Consider the following 18444-nt stretch of genomic DNA (forward strand, 5'->3'; position numbering starts at 1 on the left):
TTTCTTTCTCTCTCTTTTCTATAAAAATATAACGGTTATACTTCCTGTATACTGTTATTTTCAGAAGAATAGTTATGTAAAATATACTGTTGAAAGCATGTAACTTCTGAACTTAACAGATTTTTTTTATCCGTATGTTGGTGTAGCACAATAAGAATGTAAGTGGGGATGATGAAAATTTGATGTTACTTCCTAGAAGTTGAGCATTCAAAGTAATTATTTGGATCTTGTTTATATGTCTAGAAATACGGTGCTTCAAGTAAAGTCAATAGATAAATATTTTTGGCTGAGGGGAAAGACACATGCACATTTATAAGCGAGTACACCAAATGGAGATACACTGTTTCCTGTGCTGCTTGTCTGGAGGATTAGCACTAGCACAATTATATGAAATTAAATGAACTTTTTGGCCATTTTTTTCATCTGTTATTCTTGTATTAGCAACAACTGTCTAGATTAGAGAAGCAGCAGTGCTTGTGATCAGTTTGGAAGGTTTGACTGCAAAATGAGAACATGAAGTGCTAAGACATTCAGTTGTACAAATTAATTTGATTTTTGGACTGAAACGACTTTCTAGCGGTGAGAAAATTCTGAAGTATTTCAGAGAAAATGATTTATCATTTTAAGAAGGTGCCAGAAAGAACTCAGTTATTGCAAACAAGTATTTGGTGTCTCTAATTAGGTATTTCAGTAATTTTAATCTGTGAACCTTTCTTTCTTTTCTTTTTTTCTCTTTACTTTTTATTCTGAGGGCTCTACTAAAACTCTAGGGTTAAGCCTCCTTCTAGAGGCAGAGGAATAAGTAATGTAGAGAAATTACTTGTTTAGATGGTGAAAGAGATAGAGATGTCATTTGTATGTAGCAATTTTAAATAAGAAAATGTATTTCAGAATATTCTGTTCATATAATGTTGAGTAATATTTTCATGTGCTTCCCTTAGAGGTGTCTGGTGTTTTGTGACTCTCATAAATATTTCCAAGAAGGAAGGAAGCTTGGAGGAAGGAAGGAAGCTTGCAGATGAAATATGCTTAATTAGAAAGCAGTTAATGTTTGAGTAATCAAAATTCCTTGAGGATAGTTACAGCTTTTAGATGGCTTTAAGTATGGTCTGGCTTGTTATAAAACCTCGAGCAGCAGCTGCTTTGTGAAGCATCCCTGGTTCTGTCTGCCTGAGCTATGTGGATTTATAGTGAGAGATTACCACTTGAAGCTGTAAACATAGCTTTTAATTTTTTGAGGAATTTCTGGAAATCCATTTTCCATCAACCTTTGGTCTCTTGTGATTGATGTGATGATGAGCCTTAATAGACTGACCACCTTCCTGTGGTGGTTGTGGTGTTATCTGTGCTTCCTGACTTGCAAGCTGGCTTTGCTGGCAAGTACATGTTATTTTAGCTATAGTTTCTTAAAACTGACACTGTGATTTGTAGGTCACTTGGACAGGAATTGCCACTTCTCTGAAATGGAGAGATAACTCATTATATGACGTATGCCTGTATTCTTTTGGGGGTAAATCTCATGATTTACAATATAAGATTATTTTTTAAGATTTCTCTCTTGCTCAGAATATGTAGTGATACCTGTTTTGCATGAAAGCCTGATACTTCTTCACAAACTGTTAGTCACAGGTTAATCTTAAAACTCAACACTGTTGCTACTTTGTGCATATAAGGTTTGATTTTAGGGTTGTTATTAGCTTTTCATAGGACACTGCATGAAGCATCAGTTTATGGGTTAGGCATAAAGGCTTAGTGCTTTCCTTTCAAAATGGCTGCAGGATATGAGGAATAATGGAAGTCCCATTTGATTTGGAGATTAAATGGGGTGATCTTATGGCACGAGTTTTATAAGTCTGTCTTTATGGAAATAATAAGAGCATTTTAACAGTTTTTTTCCTCTTTGAGGTAATTTTTCGTCTGCGAATTAAGGACCATCACCAGCAGTATTCTAAATTGACCATGTTGGTTTTATTCAGTAACATTTTGATGGATTTTGATCTTTTGCCACTAAATTATGAGAATAACCTGACAAACTTCTAAAGTCAGCTTCTTTCTCTGTCTCTCTTGCCTCTTCACTCAGTGATTCACAGCAACTACATAGTATAGATAAAAGTGTTAGTTTGGCTCTTTGGTTTTGTTTGTTTTTAATAAAAAGCATCTGAACTGACTAGCTGCTATGTTAGTTCAGCATCAGGTTCAGCTTTCACCTTAGATACTTCATATACTGTACTAGTCTGTAAAGCATAAAACTTGGGTTGAGCTGTGCATAGTGACTGAAAGAAATGGAGTTTTCTGTTGTCTAGACTAACAGCTTAGTCTGGCTTAAAATCGTTAATGGTGAACAATTAGTGTTTAGCATTTCTGTTGAATGATGGCACTATCTTTTAAAGTTTGGTGTAGCTTATATGCAGGGTTTCTGCACTATCTTCACCTGAGCATTTTTACACACTCAGATAAGAAAATGCTACTTTGGATAGAAGTATCTTCCTCATTCTAATATGAAGTATGGCTGCTTTTGTTCGGTTTAAGTCCCACGTTTTGGTTTTTATTTTCATTTCTTTTATGGCTTTCATGTAGGCAAGATGGATGGAAGTGTCTAGTGTAACTCTGGATCTTTCCCCTAGAATTAAATTTCAATTAAGAATCAGTCTTGTAAAAGCCAGAGACACTAATGTTTTTTAAAATAGCACACATTAGAAGGGATTGTAATAGCCCCTTTGTGGGTTTGGAGGTGTGTAGCTTCAGTCTTCTTCAAACTGCATTGGTCAGCAGGGGATGGGGGTAAGTAAAATACATCAGAACAGCCTAAAGCAGGTATATGCTGAATTGTGGCATGGTTTTGACACTATAGTTTCAACTGCTTTGTTCCCATAGTGTAGGTGGGTGGGCTTTCCACTTAACTCTTCTTTGCAGGTGATGGAGCATGAAGCTCTGTCCTCTTGCCTTTCAGGAGCCTACTGCAGTGGAATTGAGTAGTATGATTTGTGGAGGGCTTCACTGCTGCCTCAAAACAGTTGCTAAACTTTCCAAAGTAGTAGAGATTTGGACTTCAGTCTCTTTATGTGTGAATGAATCTGCTCTGAACAACTGAAATGTTGTTTTCAAGTCTGGAAGACAGTTGAATATAGAAATGGCATTTATTTGAAAATATAGTAATTTAATTTTAATTTCCAGTGGGAAAAATCATACTTTAGGACAAAATACATGATAATTATGCATTATTGCTTACTTTTATTGGTTATTGCTTTTTATTTGTTTATTCTTTCAGTTGCTTTGCAGTATTTATTTTTACTAACCTGAGCCATACTTAATAACTGCTGCTATGAAAATCAGTGGATAGTTTTGTGGAAATGCTGTTTGACTTTCATAATTAATGTCCCAAAAGAAAACCAGTAACTTTGTAATGATGTAATAGTTAGCTTAGGTGACACTCCCCTTACTCTGAGGTGGCATGAATCATGATAGCAAATGGGGAGAGAAATTCAACAACGTTTTAAAAACTTTCCTTTTTACCTTTTTACATCTGTTTCATTCTTTCCCCTTCAGTGTGAGAGGTGCTTATGCTGTTGTTTTGCAGTTTTTGGCAATTAGCAGTGAAGCGGAGCTTCTGCTTCTTTCCACCTATCTTGTAGTTGCCCTCAGGCTTCTGATGAATTTCAGATCTTCTGCAACTCAAGTTGTTCTGACTAAATAAATTTTAAATTAATCTTGATTAACAGATCAGATCCTAAGGTCTATCTGACAGATCCTAAGGTCTATCTGTAGTAGAGCTCAACAGGCTCTGGTTAACAAGCAGTATTCTGGTAAGCGTTAGCATAAGTCAGGTCATTAAAGTAGATCTCTATGTCCTGGTTTTCTTTAGTGATTTAAACTAAAAGAGAATACTCTTTAGAATTTGGTTGTATTCACCATGCAAATTTATAAAAAATATATAAAAATCTGTGAAGCTAGTTGGGATTTTTAAATGCAGAAATTAATGAGTGGGTAGAAACCTTATTTTTCAGATATTGGACACTTTACATCCAAAATAAGCAAAAATCAATTGATATAGTTGTTTTGCTCTACCCTTGTAATAAATATCCAAATACATATTGCATTTAAAGCAATAATGGTTTTTATATCCAGCCCTGTGAGAGTCCTTGAGTAGAATATAGAAAAAATTAATAGCTTTTTGATTGTCAATGCCATATAGCTATGGTCCGATGATAAATTACTTGTTATTTAGTCAAAAAACAAACCAACAAACTTCCAGTGCCTTTGTTAATATGTTTGTCAAGTCTTTCAATCAGCAATGTTTCTACTATAAAGTTTCTATACAGGAAATTTTGGTGGGCTTTGAGTAATGAACTCACAAGTATAGATGCAAATAAAGATACTGCTGGGTGATTCTGATGGCTTTTATTTTAATTCTAACTGAAAGACATCTAGATTGGTGGACCCTACGAGGACTCTGCTGTAAATATTTGAGATCTGCTTTCATTTAGTTGTTGTTCCTGTGAATAGAGATTTTCTTTATGTTACACTGTTTATCTTGATTTGTAAAGAAAAAATGGCTTAGTTTTGTTGATGTGTAAGGAATGAGGTTCTGACTTGGTAGTGATTCATGCATAAATGTATGTTTAGTTTTACTTATATATGTGAAATACCTTGTGTCCTTCTGTCACTATTATTAAGTAAATTACATGCAATCAAAGCAAAGACATGTTTACTGTCATAAATTGCAGTTTATTTTTCTTCTGATAATAATAAGTGTAGCTTATTAATTTTCCTGTCTAGGGAATATTGTGAACTCCTTTAAATTTTTTACTGAGTTTCCTTTTATAGGGTAAAGCTCAGAATACTAGCTTCCAAAGAAGGTTAGTGGAAAATAAGACTTCAGAAACAGCGTTGCTGTAGGCCATCTCATCTCAAATTTTAGTAAACCTAAAGAGCCTATGTTTAGTTTCTAGGTGTAAGAATAGAATAAAGTCCGCTTCTAGAAATCAGCTTGTGAACTAAATGCCTTATTTTACTAAGCCAATGTACTTGTTCCTGTAAAGATGCGTAAATGTAGCTAAAAATAATATAGCTCATATGCTTAGTAGGGAATGGTCACTTGCTTTTAGGAGTTTAGGGCTGCTTTAAAACTGCAAGTTGAGAAAACCAGAACAGACTTAGTGGCTTCAGAACAATGGGGGTGGAAGCTGCTATGTGAATGCTTCAGTTTCTCTAAAGTGTATTCTGGAAATATCAAAACTTGAGAACAAGTGAGCTCTGTTGCAATACAGAAATTAATATTATGTTATAAAATTTGCTCCAGCTTTTGGGGAATTGGAAGCTCCCTTGTAAAGTTTTGAGGAATTAATTAGTGCTCTTTTTATAGTGGACAACAGTTCTTGATATGGAAGCTTTGTGCTTCGTAATTCCTGAATGTATTTTAAGTTACTCTTGTGAATGAGACATACAGTTGTGTGGTGAGTTGTTCTGAACCTTGTCTGAAGCTTTTATATCAGTGCCCTTGAAAGTTAGGTTAAATATGATAACCATAATCAATTTCATAGGGTTATGTTTTAAAACCTGAACCACAGTGTTATGGTCTGTATTCCAACAGAAGTACCAGTGAAGTTTGTTTTCATATTACAATGTGGAAACCTAAAGCTGATAACATTTCTTAAACTTGCAATTAAAGCAGCTTTAAACAGCCTCAGTTTTGTTAAGTAGACATTTGATTTTGTCTAGATTAGCAGTGAGGAAAATAGAAACAAGATGCCCATTCTAATGTGAGAAGATAGAAACACTTCCATGAAATTTAATGTGCATGTGTGAGAAGTTATCTTAGAGCAAATACAAATCTGAATTTGACATTAATCTAAAGTAAAGAGTAATAGTTTAAATTTAAGAATATATTTTTTCTCTTGTTACAGAAATTCTGTGCAGCATGTTTTCTAGGTGGAGCTGGGTGGCCTGTGGCTTCTATCTGGTGTTGAATATTTGTTCTCCTGACGGTAAGAGTTCTGTGTCTCAAATACAAGAGGATGTAGAATTTGTTAAATCAGATGTTTGAAGCACCTACTTGCTTTTTGTCTAGTTACTTGTTGGATGGAGATAGAAAGCAAGGTATGTTGGGATAGACACACCTAGTCTTCTAACACTAGTTCACCACAACAAAGGTGCACAGTTGCCCCAATTTTCCTATGATAACTTTCTTAAGAAATATGCTTCTTTATACTTTATTATCAAAATACTTTTTCATCAAAAGAGTAACCTCAAGTATAATAATTTCCTTCTTCAAAAGATATAGACATGCAACCCTTGACTCACCTCTCTCTCTAAGTGCCTCTGTTCATTAATAGAACTTTTCTAGCTTTGTTAAATGCTTTTGCAAAGCCTAAAGAACACTACGCTGGTTTTTCCCCTTAATTCTTTTTGGTGGTCTACTGATGCATTTCAGTTTTTTAATTGTAAAATAACTACTGAACGTGTTGCTTAGAACACACATAGTGTTTTTAACATTGCACTAGTGATGTATCAGCAATATTGATTAGGGAATGCTCTGTAGTTTTTAATAAATGTGAAATTAATTTTCTTTTTAGCTTCAGGTGGACTTGTGCAGTCATGTGGTCACATCATCCCGGAGTCGCCTGTACTGGCCCTTGGTTCCAATTTCACAGCATTATGCATTCTGAATGAGAGTTGTCTTGACTTTGGCAATATCTATGCCAATCAGATTATCTGGAAGATAAAAAATAGAGTGGTACCTAAAGAACAGTATCGGGAAATAAACAGAACAGTTTCCAGTGTCACATTCAATGACACTTCTTCACTAGCTACTCCTCTGACATGCAACATTTTAGCAGATGGACAGATTGAACAGAACATTTATGGAATTACAGTTACAGTAGGCTGTGAGTACCTTTTTTTGTTTTACCCTGGTCTTAAAAAAATTGTTTCTGAGAAATGGGAAATGCAAATAGAGAGTATGCATATCTTGAGGTACTTATTTTCATTCCCTCAGTTCATGGATAATGGAGTAAAAATATTGTCAAATTACATGCCACCACAGGTGTTAAATATGCACTGAATAAAGTTTCCTAAAAAATAGAAAGTAGTCTGGAGTATTTCAGTGTTGAAATAGGAAAAAAATGGAATAACAGAGATGTTGAAGTGGCAGATTTAAATTACAGAATTAAGATGTGAATTTAACTGAAATAGATAGTAGGAAATTAGCTTTTCCTTACTTCTTGCTTCTGTATCAGAATTGGAGGAAATACTTCTAGGTGATACATCTGGTTTCATACTAACATTTTGAAAATAATGTTTTCTTAATTAATGGACTGAGAAATATTTAGTCCATCTGTACCACTAAAGCTAACCAGAATTGCCTTAAGGATGGAACATACTTGGATTACTTTACCTCCATACCTAAAAAAATACTTGTAGCTACTTAAAAACATTCTTTGTTCTAGAATGGTAGCACTTGCATCGTTCAGAGTAAGTGCTCTTTTAGACCAGACTGTCTTGAGAAAGCCATGTGAATAACTTAATATGCTACTTTGTAATTACTTGGTGTCCTGCTAATCGGACAGGTGTTGAAGTGTCCTAAATATTGCATTTCATGGCTCATGAATTATGTTGTCTCCTAGTGATGGCAGAAGGTATTGCAGTTGCTGAATGGTCTGCGTGCAAAAGGCCAGCTTGAGTTCACAATGTAAAATGATGTGCTTTTGGCATGACTTACAAAATGCTTTCACAGGAAAGTAATGTTTTCCATTTCAACTTCTGAGGAGTAAATATTTTACCAGGAAAGATAAAATAAAAAATATTTTAAAGAGGTAGAATATATGGAAAGGTGAGGACAGATAAATTATGCTAAGATTATAAATGGAATGACAGTACAGATGACATTCTGCATTTTTAATTCATGTTACAAGTCTTGAGATGCTTTTGTATTTAAAGCTGTTGTATTTTGATAGTTCAGTTAAAATAAATAATGAGGCTAGAAACAGGTTTGAGAAGAATACAATTATTCAGGAAGAAAGAAATAAGCTTCATAAGGTTGTTCTGTTGAAACTAGCACTCTGATTGAAAAAAATAAGATTCTCTAAGTACATTATACTGTTTTAAATAGTGGTGATATAGGAAGTAGAAACAAACTCTGTGTGTGCTATAATTTGAGTTTAAAAGGGAAAGAAAATAGTTTTGCTGCATTCTGAAGACGTTCCTTACACACTACAGTGCATTGATGAAGATCCCTAAGCTTTCTTGTGTGGGTTTGCAGCTCAAACTTCTTCCATACCTCAGCTGGGGGAGAGCAGACCTATCAAATTGCCTTTAGAGCTCCAGTTACTGGCAAAGTCACCATATGCCAATTCAGTAGTGGTTATTAATTTATTTTTCTTCTGTGTGAATTAAAATATATTTAGTTGAGAGACGGTTAATATAAGGTTTTCTGCCTCAGAATGAGAAATCTTTCTTGTTCCTTACTAGTAGGTGCTTTTTCCTTATACAGCCTACTGTTTGTCAGGGCAGCTATTTAAGTTTCTTGGCTTTGATTGCAGGATGGTATCCACAACTTTGTGCTGCACCCTTTAGAAAAAAAATTAATTAAATGCTTCCGATGTTCACAGAAATCCCCCTTTAAGTGGGACACGTAAAATGATTCTTGCTGGACTGAAATGTGTGTACAGATTAATTACTGCTAACTCTTTCTGTACAGTGGCCCCAGAGAAGCCCAAGAATTTAAGTTGCATTGTGCATCAGATATCAAGGTTCACATATGTTATGACTTGTACCTGGAACCCTGGAAGGCATACATTCCTGGATACTGAGTTCAGGTTGAGATACAGCTGGTAAGTAGCACTACACAGAATATCTAAATAATTCTGAAGAATATTTTTTGTGCTAAACCAGCATTCCTTGAAATTCCTGATACCTTGGAGGAGTTCTTTCCATAAGTCCAGTTTTCTGAAGCATTGCTGTCTGTGGTTTGAGGGGAAGGGAAGAAGTTGGCATTCAAAGTAATTCTAAGTCAGACCTGAAGTTTTGGTGCTGAACTTGTTTCAGAGAAACAAGAATCTCATATTTTTCTATTATTCAAATACATGGTTAGTGTGGCTTGAGTACAATACATCTAAAAATAGGGGGCTGTACCCAAATTTTTACACTTTTCTAGGTTGACAGTTCTATCCCATTCTAAACAAGTAGATGTCCCTGCTTATTGCAGGAGGATCAGACTAGATGACTTTTAAAGGTCCATTTCAGTCCAAACCATTCTATGATTCTAAGTAGAGAAACTAATATAAAATGACTGAATTTTGCGGAGATGTTACCTACTCTGCACTTCATAGGAACTGTGGACAAACACTATTCTGAGTTAATCTTAACATGAAAGCTTCAGCAAAGTATTTCTCCTGTGAAAGTAAGTTAAGTTACTTTCCAAACTCTTTGGAGGGTCTCTCATAGTTTAAAGTGGAGTGAACAGGATTGTTGCTCTGCTCTGGGAACAGGAATGATTGCCTACAGCTTTCCAGCTACCCCATTCTGCTGAAGTGTTTTGGTAACAGTTGTAGTAGGAAGTATGTACAGATATAAAATGTTAATGCTTTGCACATTTCCTGATGCCCCTAGAGCTATCTGGTGTTAGTGTAGCAGAAGATGGTGAATAGAAGTTATGTATTGCACCTCTAACACTGTACTCTTGAAAGGTATGTGGGTAGCACTGACTACATTTTCTAATGCATTCTCATTACTGGCCATGTTGCTTTTGATCAATTGTATCAGTTCTTGACCTTCTTTTTTTTTTTTTAAGCCAAGTCAGGTTTTTATACAAATTTAATTACAGTGATGTTACTTGTGCTTTTGAAGATATGTGACTGGAAGTCAAGAGATTTTGTTTTGTTCAATTCTAATGCAATCACGTGTTTGTGGCTGAACAAGCCATTCCCACTTCTTCCCCTCTCTCTGCTTACAAAGTTAAACCAGAGGATAAACATGCAAGATAAACTGATTGATTAGTCTGATCTACCTTAAAATATTCTCTAAAGGAAACCAAACTTACTGCTTTGTATCTTGTTTTTTCGTTCTCTTTTATTTAGGCCAGAAGAGGTCTTTCCTGACTGTATACCGAAAGGTGTAAACAATTCTTGCACCATTACTGATATTCAGTTCTTTGTTAACACGGAGATCTGGGTAGAAGCAGCAAATGCACTTGGGAAGGCTGAATCTGATCCTCTTGTTGTTGATCCCATTGACATTGGTAACTATATGCCCCTTAAGGCTCTAATAGAACATTACTGCTGCTTCTGTGCTTATTGCTGAATTGGTATGTTAATGTTTCTTCACTATAAAAATTAACAGTGCAAAAGTGTTGTTGACTAGAACTTGAACTGTGCTGGGCAAAGGGATGGTGTGAGATTCCATCACAATTCAGACAGCAAGTTTGTGTTGAGTATTCTGCTTTAGAAAATAGTGTAAAGTAGCAGCCATTTCAGGTCCTGAGAGGCTTTAATAGTAGTGCTGCAACATAGTGTGCCAGCTTCTAAAGGCATGGTCAAGTACAGCTGTGGAGTTGACTTTAATTTCTTCTCTTCTAGTTAAACCACTGTCTCCACAGAATGTATCAGTCAGCTCAGGAATACTACCTACTGTTCTGAAGCTTTCCTGGGAGAATTGGATTTCAGATGCTGTGATGACACTGAAATTCAATATTCGCTATAGGATCACTGGCGACACAAGCTGGATGGAGGTAATACCACTGAAGTCCCTTGCCATGATTCTGCTGTAACCCAGCCATTTGTTGAACTGCAGTTCCCTCTGTTGCAGTTCAGAGCATTCACCTTTATTTCCTTATGTCTTACATGGCCACCCAAGGAAGTTTATCTGGCCTGTTTATGAAGGCTGTGATCTAGGTATTTTTTGGCACAGTCTGAGTACAGTGGGCTTTTCATGTCTTTGTGGACTTTTCTGCTGTCCTTCCTGTCACAGTGCAGAATGTTTATTTTGAATTTTATTCTGCACATGTGACATACAGAACATTCATGAATTTTTGTCTTCCCATGCATGTGCAACATGAGTGATCTAAATGTCATTTAAAGCTTGGGTGAAAACTGTATCATGCTGGGATGTTCTTTAGAATTTACTGTACCTGCAGTTGGGCTGCAACAGCCCCAGGCAGGGCCACAGGCTGGGACAGAGTGGCTGGAAACTGCACAGTGAAAAAGGACCTGGGGTTGCTGGTGACAGCAGCTGGACATGAGCCAGAGTATGCCCAGGTGTCCAAGAAGGCCAATGGCATCCTGACCTGGATCAGCAATAGTGTGGCCAGCAGGACCAGTGACTGTCCACCTGTATTTGTCACTGGTGAAGCCTTACCTTGAATCTTGTTTTTGGGCCCCTCTCTCCATGAAGGACCTTGAGGGGTTGAGCAGAGCATGTCCAGAGAAGAGCAACACAGCTGGGGAAGGATCTGGAGCACAAGTGTTACAAGAAACAGCTGAGGAAGCTGGGATTGTTCAGCCTGGAGGAAAGGCTCAGAAGTGACATTATCACTCTACAATTACCTGAAAGGAGATTGTAGTAAGGTCAGGGTCAGTCTATTCTCCCAAGTAACAAGCATCAGGACGAGAGGAAATGGCCTCAAGATGTGCCAGGGATGGTTTACATTGGATGAGAGGAAAAATTTCTTCCTGGAAAGAATTGTCAAGGATTGGCCAAGGGAAATTACTATTTAGAGTTACCATCCCTGGAAGTGTTCAGAAAAGGTCTAGATGTGGCTTTCAGGGACATAGTCCAGGAGTGGATTTAGCAGTGACAAGCATATGATTGGACTCAGTGGTCTCTTCCAACCTAAATGATTGTGTAATTTGGTATAATCTGGTTGCCCTGTGTACATTCCTCACATGTGATGCAGTCAAGAAGAGGAAAAGGGTAAGGAGTAAGACTTAAGTGTAATGTACTATGATATGTTCCTTTCATCAAAAGCTGTGGGGTTTTTTTCTTCTACATCAATCTGGGGATATATTTCTAATAGCTCCTCAGTTTTTCCTTACTTTAAGCCTTCTCTCAGAGCAGTAGTACTCCAGCAGAGGCCCAAAAGTATTCTGAATTCTGTGAGTTCTTGGAAGGAAGTCTGCTTCTGATTTTACCAAAATACTGTGTTTGGAGCAAGTAGCATAACATAGCTCCTTGTGACTAATGTGGCTTTAGATGCAGCAACTATTTATTAAGGTCACCTGTATGGATATTTTAAAAAGCACTGGTCTGTATGATCTTGTCTGCAACTCCTGGGTTTGTGGATATGTTGTCCTGATAGGAAAATAGGACAAGTTCTCCTAACTTGTCTTGCCCTTTTAACATATGCTCAAGACCATTGAAATAGTAGCTTTTAAATCAGGTGAACTTGCTTGGCTGTGGTAAAATTGGACTATTTTGATAATTCTTTGCCCTCAGGATTAACCTCTTAAATGTCCCACATTTACGTTTAATCTGCAGGCATTCCCCTTGCAGGGGTCCTCACTGTAAAAAGCCCTTACTTGCAAGTGGAATAACGTGAAGAGTCAGTGTGTGTACCTACTTGTGTCTATTACCTACTCCATGCCTCCTTCCCTATATATGCACTAAGAATACTTTTCTGCCATTTGGTTGCTCACCTAAGATGAATGAAAGAGCTTATGAAAATAATTTATTGGCAAAACTATAAGCTACTCTAAAACTCTTTCCAATTTCACTGAAGAAGCACTGTTCTGGATCAGTGGAAGCAGTGATCCTGGACTTCTAACTTCTAGTAACCAATAATTTTGTAATCAGTAATCAAGCAGGTAACCTAGCTAGGTTCTGAATTGTGAGGCAGGATGTTACAGATCCGTAAGCAGCAGAGTTGTATGGGAAGGAAGGAGAGAGATGTAAGCTAATTTTTAAAAAAAGAGAATGAGATTGTCCTGAGGTAGCTGCCTAACTGTTCTAGTGTATGTATGTTCTTGTACCTGGTAAAGACCAACAACTCTGACCGAACCTTTACCAAACAGTGTTTGAGAATTGAAGTTTCTGGAAATGAGAGGGAAGGAAAACTTGTTTGTTAGGTGTGTATGTGGTGGGGAGCTTTCTTGAATGACAGCTGCAGTAGCACAGAACTTAGCTTTACAGTATTTTGATCAGTGCCTTAAAATCTTTCTCACATTTGCAGGTTCCTTCTGAAGATACAGCTTCCCCAAGAACTTCATTCAGTGTTCAAGGGCTTAGACCTTACACAGAGTATGCCTTTTCCATTCGTTGCATGAAGGAAGATGGAGTGGGCTACTGGAGTGACTGGAGTGAAGAAAAGACCGGGATTACCACTGAAGATCGTAAGTAATATATAAAAGTAGGTCACTGACTTCCAAAGTGTGTGAGTGCTCAGCAATTTGGCAATGGCCAGCTGATATGGTGTATCCTTGCTTGAACTGCTTGCTTGTATAAGCAACAAAGCTCTCCTCAGTTACTTTCAGCATGACCTATGCATGTCAAGGAGCATTAGAATAGCTCCCCATTAAGCTGATCTATAGGTGCTCCCTGAAAACAGCTAGAATGGGCAGCAGGGAAAACAGTACTCTCAGAGTCTCTTCTAGAAGAGATCTAGGCTTTATGCTTGTTTTTTTATTCTGAAGATTATTCTCTGTAGCAGAAGTTATCCTGCCTGTTAGAAAAGGTTTTCTTAGTAGACCAGCTGCCTTAGTTTACGAACAACTTCATGTTAAGTAGGCCAGTAAAAGTCATAGGTGAACAATCTTCAACAATTGTGAAACAGAAGATTTTAGTCATATAGGATGCATAGACTTCCTCACAAACTTAGTAAAGCAATGATATAAAGTAATGTACATCTGGTAAGTGTAGCCTCTTATGCACTAAAGCATGTAAATAAGACATTCTGGTTTAGTTTTAAGTTTTACCAATGTATTAATTTTCATTTCTTTTCCACTTTGATAGCCTGCACGGTTGGTTTTGTTTCTGGCTTATGCTGATGCTACCCAATAAGGAGCCAGTGTTATGCACTTAATACTTAGTAGGGAATCTATTCTTGCGTCCAATTGCAATGAATACTTTGTGATAGCTGTTTGACTTCAGTGCCAAGCTGCTTGGTATTTTTCTGTTTTTTAAATGTGCTTTAGTTTTTCCTGCTTGCATCTTTGTGGTGTTGTCTCTGTAATATCCTGTGTGTCCCATAGTACCTTCCAAGGCATGTATTTTCTGAGCAGTCTGTTCACTGCAGCCTTTCAGAGCACATCAAGTTAAACCAGTGCAGGTTCCATTGTTAAAACAGATTGGAAATTCTTCCTTTTTTTATCCTGATTGAGTTCATTTGTCATCTTAGATAAGAAATAAGAGAGATTGTTGTAGTTTTTGTTTAAACAAAGTGGAATTTTTATGCATAATGGCATTGCTTTAGTTCTGTGCAAAATTTACTTTCTTTGGTATTGTATAGATATTGTAAAATATGTCAGTATTCTTGTGTCTGCTTTTCAAGTCCTAATGATAGTATAGCTTCATTTTCTGTGTTTTCTGTCTCAGGCTGAGCAATGATGGTTTCAGGACTGCCTACCTATTTAGGTTGCATTGCTGTTCTGCTGTGGTGACTGGCTTTGCAAAAATACTGCTAATATTAAGTACCCATGTCTTACTTCAGCCTCAGAACAAAGCTGTTACAGTAGCGAATGTGGTCAGGCAGATCACATTAGATTCATGATCTCTATTAGGCAAGATGTACAATTGCTTCTCTTTCATGTGAATCAAATTCAGGTACTCAGATGAGTAAAAGAGCTCCCTTTGCCTCAATTCCTAGTTCTCCTCTCACAATGTAAAGCGTAAAAAATATGGGGCAAGCTGTGTACTTGGTACTGAGGGGTGTTTGAGGTTAAAAGCCAAAACCTCGTAATGATTAATACACTAAATGCTATGAAAGAACTCTGAGAAAAAATAGTCTTATAGCATTAAAGATATAATTCATTTTAAGATCAACTTTCTGTTGGGGCTAAGACCCTCACAAAAGATTGGCCACTTTTTATTGCTTTGTGCAGTGTAGTATTGGTTGGTTCATTCTACTTTGAAATATTGTAAGGTAGGTTCATTTTACTTTGAAATGGAATTTGTTGTGGAAATACCACTTTTTTTGTAGTATGGATGCCAAAACGTACTGTAGTACAAAAGTACTGCAGTTCTGTTACCCTTTTAGAATCAGGGAGTCTTACTGCCAGGAGACATTTGTCTCCTTGTTAACTCTTGTGCACTTTCGTTTTTTTAGGTGGCTTGATATTGATGGGTAGGAACAGTGTTGGATACAGACTGTAGCAAAGTTTTCAGGGTGTAGGTATGCAGGGCTGTGCCTCTGGATGCAGGCTGCATACTGTAGGTGTGATCGTGCCTCATTCAGCATTGTCACCTTCAGCCTAATCTTGCAGATGTGCACCATTGTGACTCGTACTTGTTTTGCTACTGTATACTTAAAGCAGAACTGGTGTCTTGCTCATCTCTTCAGGAGATTTTTCCACTTAATATGCCAAGCATTATTTTCATCGAGAAAGTAAGGAAATGCTTTTTAATATGCTTTTATTTCCTTAAAGAAAGTAAGCATATAGTGATAATCAACAGATGAATTAAAACAGATTAAATAAAAATATTTCTACTATTAAGCATTGTTTGTTTCATCAGAACCATCTAAAGGACCACCCATATGGAGGATCATTGATGCATCTCACTCACCAGCTTCCTGGACTGTGCATCTAATGTGGAAGGTAAAACTAATTTGCAGGAGTTGAGCATTCTTTTAGAAGCATGAGTTTTAAGTCGAAAAATATACCCAACAGCCTTGAGAGATAGTATAGCTTTTTTTGAGGTGAGAATTGACTTTAGTATTCTTATTATACTAATTAGTTATGGAAAATTAAATGTACAGATGTAAAGGGCATCATTTAACTGATGCTCATCTGTGCCCTAAAATACACAGAATACACTTTCAGATTCCTCATTTGTTGTCCTTATGTGGATTTGGAGCTGCCACTTGAACAATGCATACCTTCATGTCATGCCTTTTGCTGTAACCTAAAACGTGGCAACACTGTCGGGACAGCGATAGATAGCCCAGCTACAAAATCCATTAAGCCTTGAGATACTGCAGAGGCCAGGGTTGTTAAAAACAGCACTCCACGTTTGTGTGCAGTAAGGCTGCAGTGTCCAATTGGATGATAAGTTCAGCTGAGAAGGGGAATGTAATTATGGTCACTCCCCACCCCCTCCTTTCTTTTGGTCCATAAACTCATATTTGTCACGTTAACACGACCAAAGATGTGAGATTCCTTTTATGTCATTGTGTTGTAAAGTCACATAAAACAGAGGTTTTATCAACAAGTTTTGCAATCCTCACAGAATAGCTTTTATGAAATCACTAGGTATGATCGAAGAAAAGGAGTAGTTAAACCAGAAATAAGCTTTGGAAGTTACTGATTTATAGAAATGAGCACAGGTTATTTATGCTTTTCTTAAATATGCAGGTCTATGGAACTTGTCTTGTTCTCTTATTTTTTAATTGTGCCTTAAGGACAGTAAGAGTTACGTCACATATATTCGGTATCAGCTCAATCAAAGATGTGTTTCTGACAGGCACTGAAGCCATTTGAAGCCAATGGAGTAATCTTGCAGTATGAAGTGACTGTCAGAGATAAATCATCTCTTTCCAGTCCACTGAAGAAATACAATGTTACCAGCACCAACCATACATTACAGCTGCCAAAAGGAACTTACGAAGTGACTCTGATTGCTCGTAACAGTGTTGGGGCATCTCCTCCATCAGTTCTGCTTATCCCAGAAAGTAATTCAAAAGGTGAGTGTCCTAGTAATGTCACTGTCAAATATATCTACATGGCCTTTTTTATAAGAAATCTTCAATGTTGTACAATAATACCTTTTACATGGGCACCTAATTAAAGTATTACGGAATTATCTACAGTCTTATGCCTTTGTAACTATTCTGCTATTTGTGTACCAGGGAACGTGTGGATTTGTGTACTCACAGAGTCATTTGAAGATGTGTGTTGTTTTGCTGGTTTTTGATTCTTAGCGCTTCTGTGTACTATATTCCCTATTGTTTCTTTTCTAAGCATAGTAGGCATTTTTCTGTATTTCTTAAAAAATATCAAAGGGTTGGTATATAATTATGTATATACCATTCTGCCATTCCTCCTTTAATTTCCTGATCTCATTCCCACTCCTTTCTTTCTTTGTCCCAGTCTCACTCTCCCACATTTTCAGTATCTTACCTGGTTGTTTTGTCATCTGCTTCTACTATTTCCTTACTGTTCATGTTTTTTATTATGTTCTTTTCATTATGCAATAATAGTAAGTACATGCTGGTTTATCCTTATTTCCAGCCTTTTCTTAGACAATCTCCTAATATTTCTCCTCATATGTCTCCTTCCTAATATTTGTTCCTGAAAAAATACACAGAATCAGTTATAGCTGACAATCTGTTCTGAGAACATAAAGCTGGTGTCTGAGCCTTCATTCTCCTCCATATAGAACAGAAAGTCCCTAGTAAAGAATTCAGAACATTCAGTCTGTGTATAGCAGGGTACTGAGTTTAGTTTGTGAAAGCTGATTTGTGAGTCCTGTGCTCCCATATTTTCGCAATATGGTCACTGCCAGGATAGGAAGCAAAAAAATAAATATATGGACAGATGCAGGTAAACAGCAAGGGAGACCCACCAGTTCTAAAACTATTAGATTAGTAAGTTAAGGGTATAATTCAAGCAAAGTAGTACTGCAGCCAGGAGGAAGTACTCAGTAAGGTGTACATGTAATATGTATTACAGAATTAGCTGAGTTGGAAGGGACACACAAGTATCTCAAAGTCCCAGCTCCTGGTCCTGCACAGGACACCCCAAGAGTCACACCATGTGCCCAAGAGCATTGTCCAAATGCTTCTTGAACTCTGTCAGGCTTGGTGCTGTGACCACTGCCCTGGGGAGCCTGTCCCTGTGCCCAACCACCCTCTGGGTGAAGAACCTTTTCCTAATATCCAACCCAAATCTCTCCTGACACAACTTCAGGCCATTCCCTTGGGTCATGTCACTGGTCACCACAGATCAGAGGTCGGTGCCTGCTCCTCCACTTCCCCTCACGAGAAAGTTGCAGACTGCAATGAGGACTCCCCTCAGTCTCCTCCAGGCTGAACAGAACAAGTGACCTCAGTTGCTCCTCATACAACTTCACCTCAAGGCTCTTCATCATCTTTGTTGCCCTCCTTTGGATGCTCTCTAACAGTTTAATAACTTTATTATACTGCAGCACCCAAAGCTGCCCCAGCACTGGAGGTGAGGCCGCCCCAGTGCAGAGCAGAGGGGACAATCCCCTCCCTTGCCCGGCTGGCGATGCTGTGCCTGATGCCCCCCAGGACACGCTTGGCCCTCCTGGCTGCCAGAGCACTGCTGCCTCCTGTTCAAC

At 37.5% G+C, this 18444-nt stretch overlaps 1 protein-coding gene across 1 annotated transcript in view; it reads left to right on the forward strand.

Moving 5' to 3' along the window:
* The window catches only part of IL6ST (interleukin 6 cytokine family signal transducer), a 51835-nt gene that overhangs the window by 19865 nt on the left and 13526 nt on the right, over positions 1–18444 (forward strand). The window contains exons 4-11 of the mRNA XM_048291263.1: positions 5904–5984; positions 6573–6884; positions 8696–8828; positions 10074–10234; positions 10572–10723; positions 13160–13319; positions 15658–15740; positions 16606–16825. Coding sequence (XP_048147220.1) covers positions 5904–5984; positions 6573–6884; positions 8696–8828; positions 10074–10234; positions 10572–10723; positions 13160–13319; positions 15658–15740; positions 16606–16825 — 1302 coding nt within the window. The remainder of the gene's footprint in view (positions 1–5903; positions 5985–6572; positions 6885–8695; positions 8829–10073; positions 10235–10571; positions 10724–13159; positions 13320–15657; positions 15741–16605; positions 16826–18444) is intronic.

Source organism: Corvus hawaiiensis, chromosome Z (assembly GCF_020740725.1).
Source record: "Corvus hawaiiensis isolate bCorHaw1 chromosome Z, bCorHaw1.pri.cur, whole genome shotgun sequence".
Taxonomy (NCBI): Eukaryota; Metazoa; Chordata; class Aves; order Passeriformes; family Corvidae; genus Corvus; species Corvus hawaiiensis.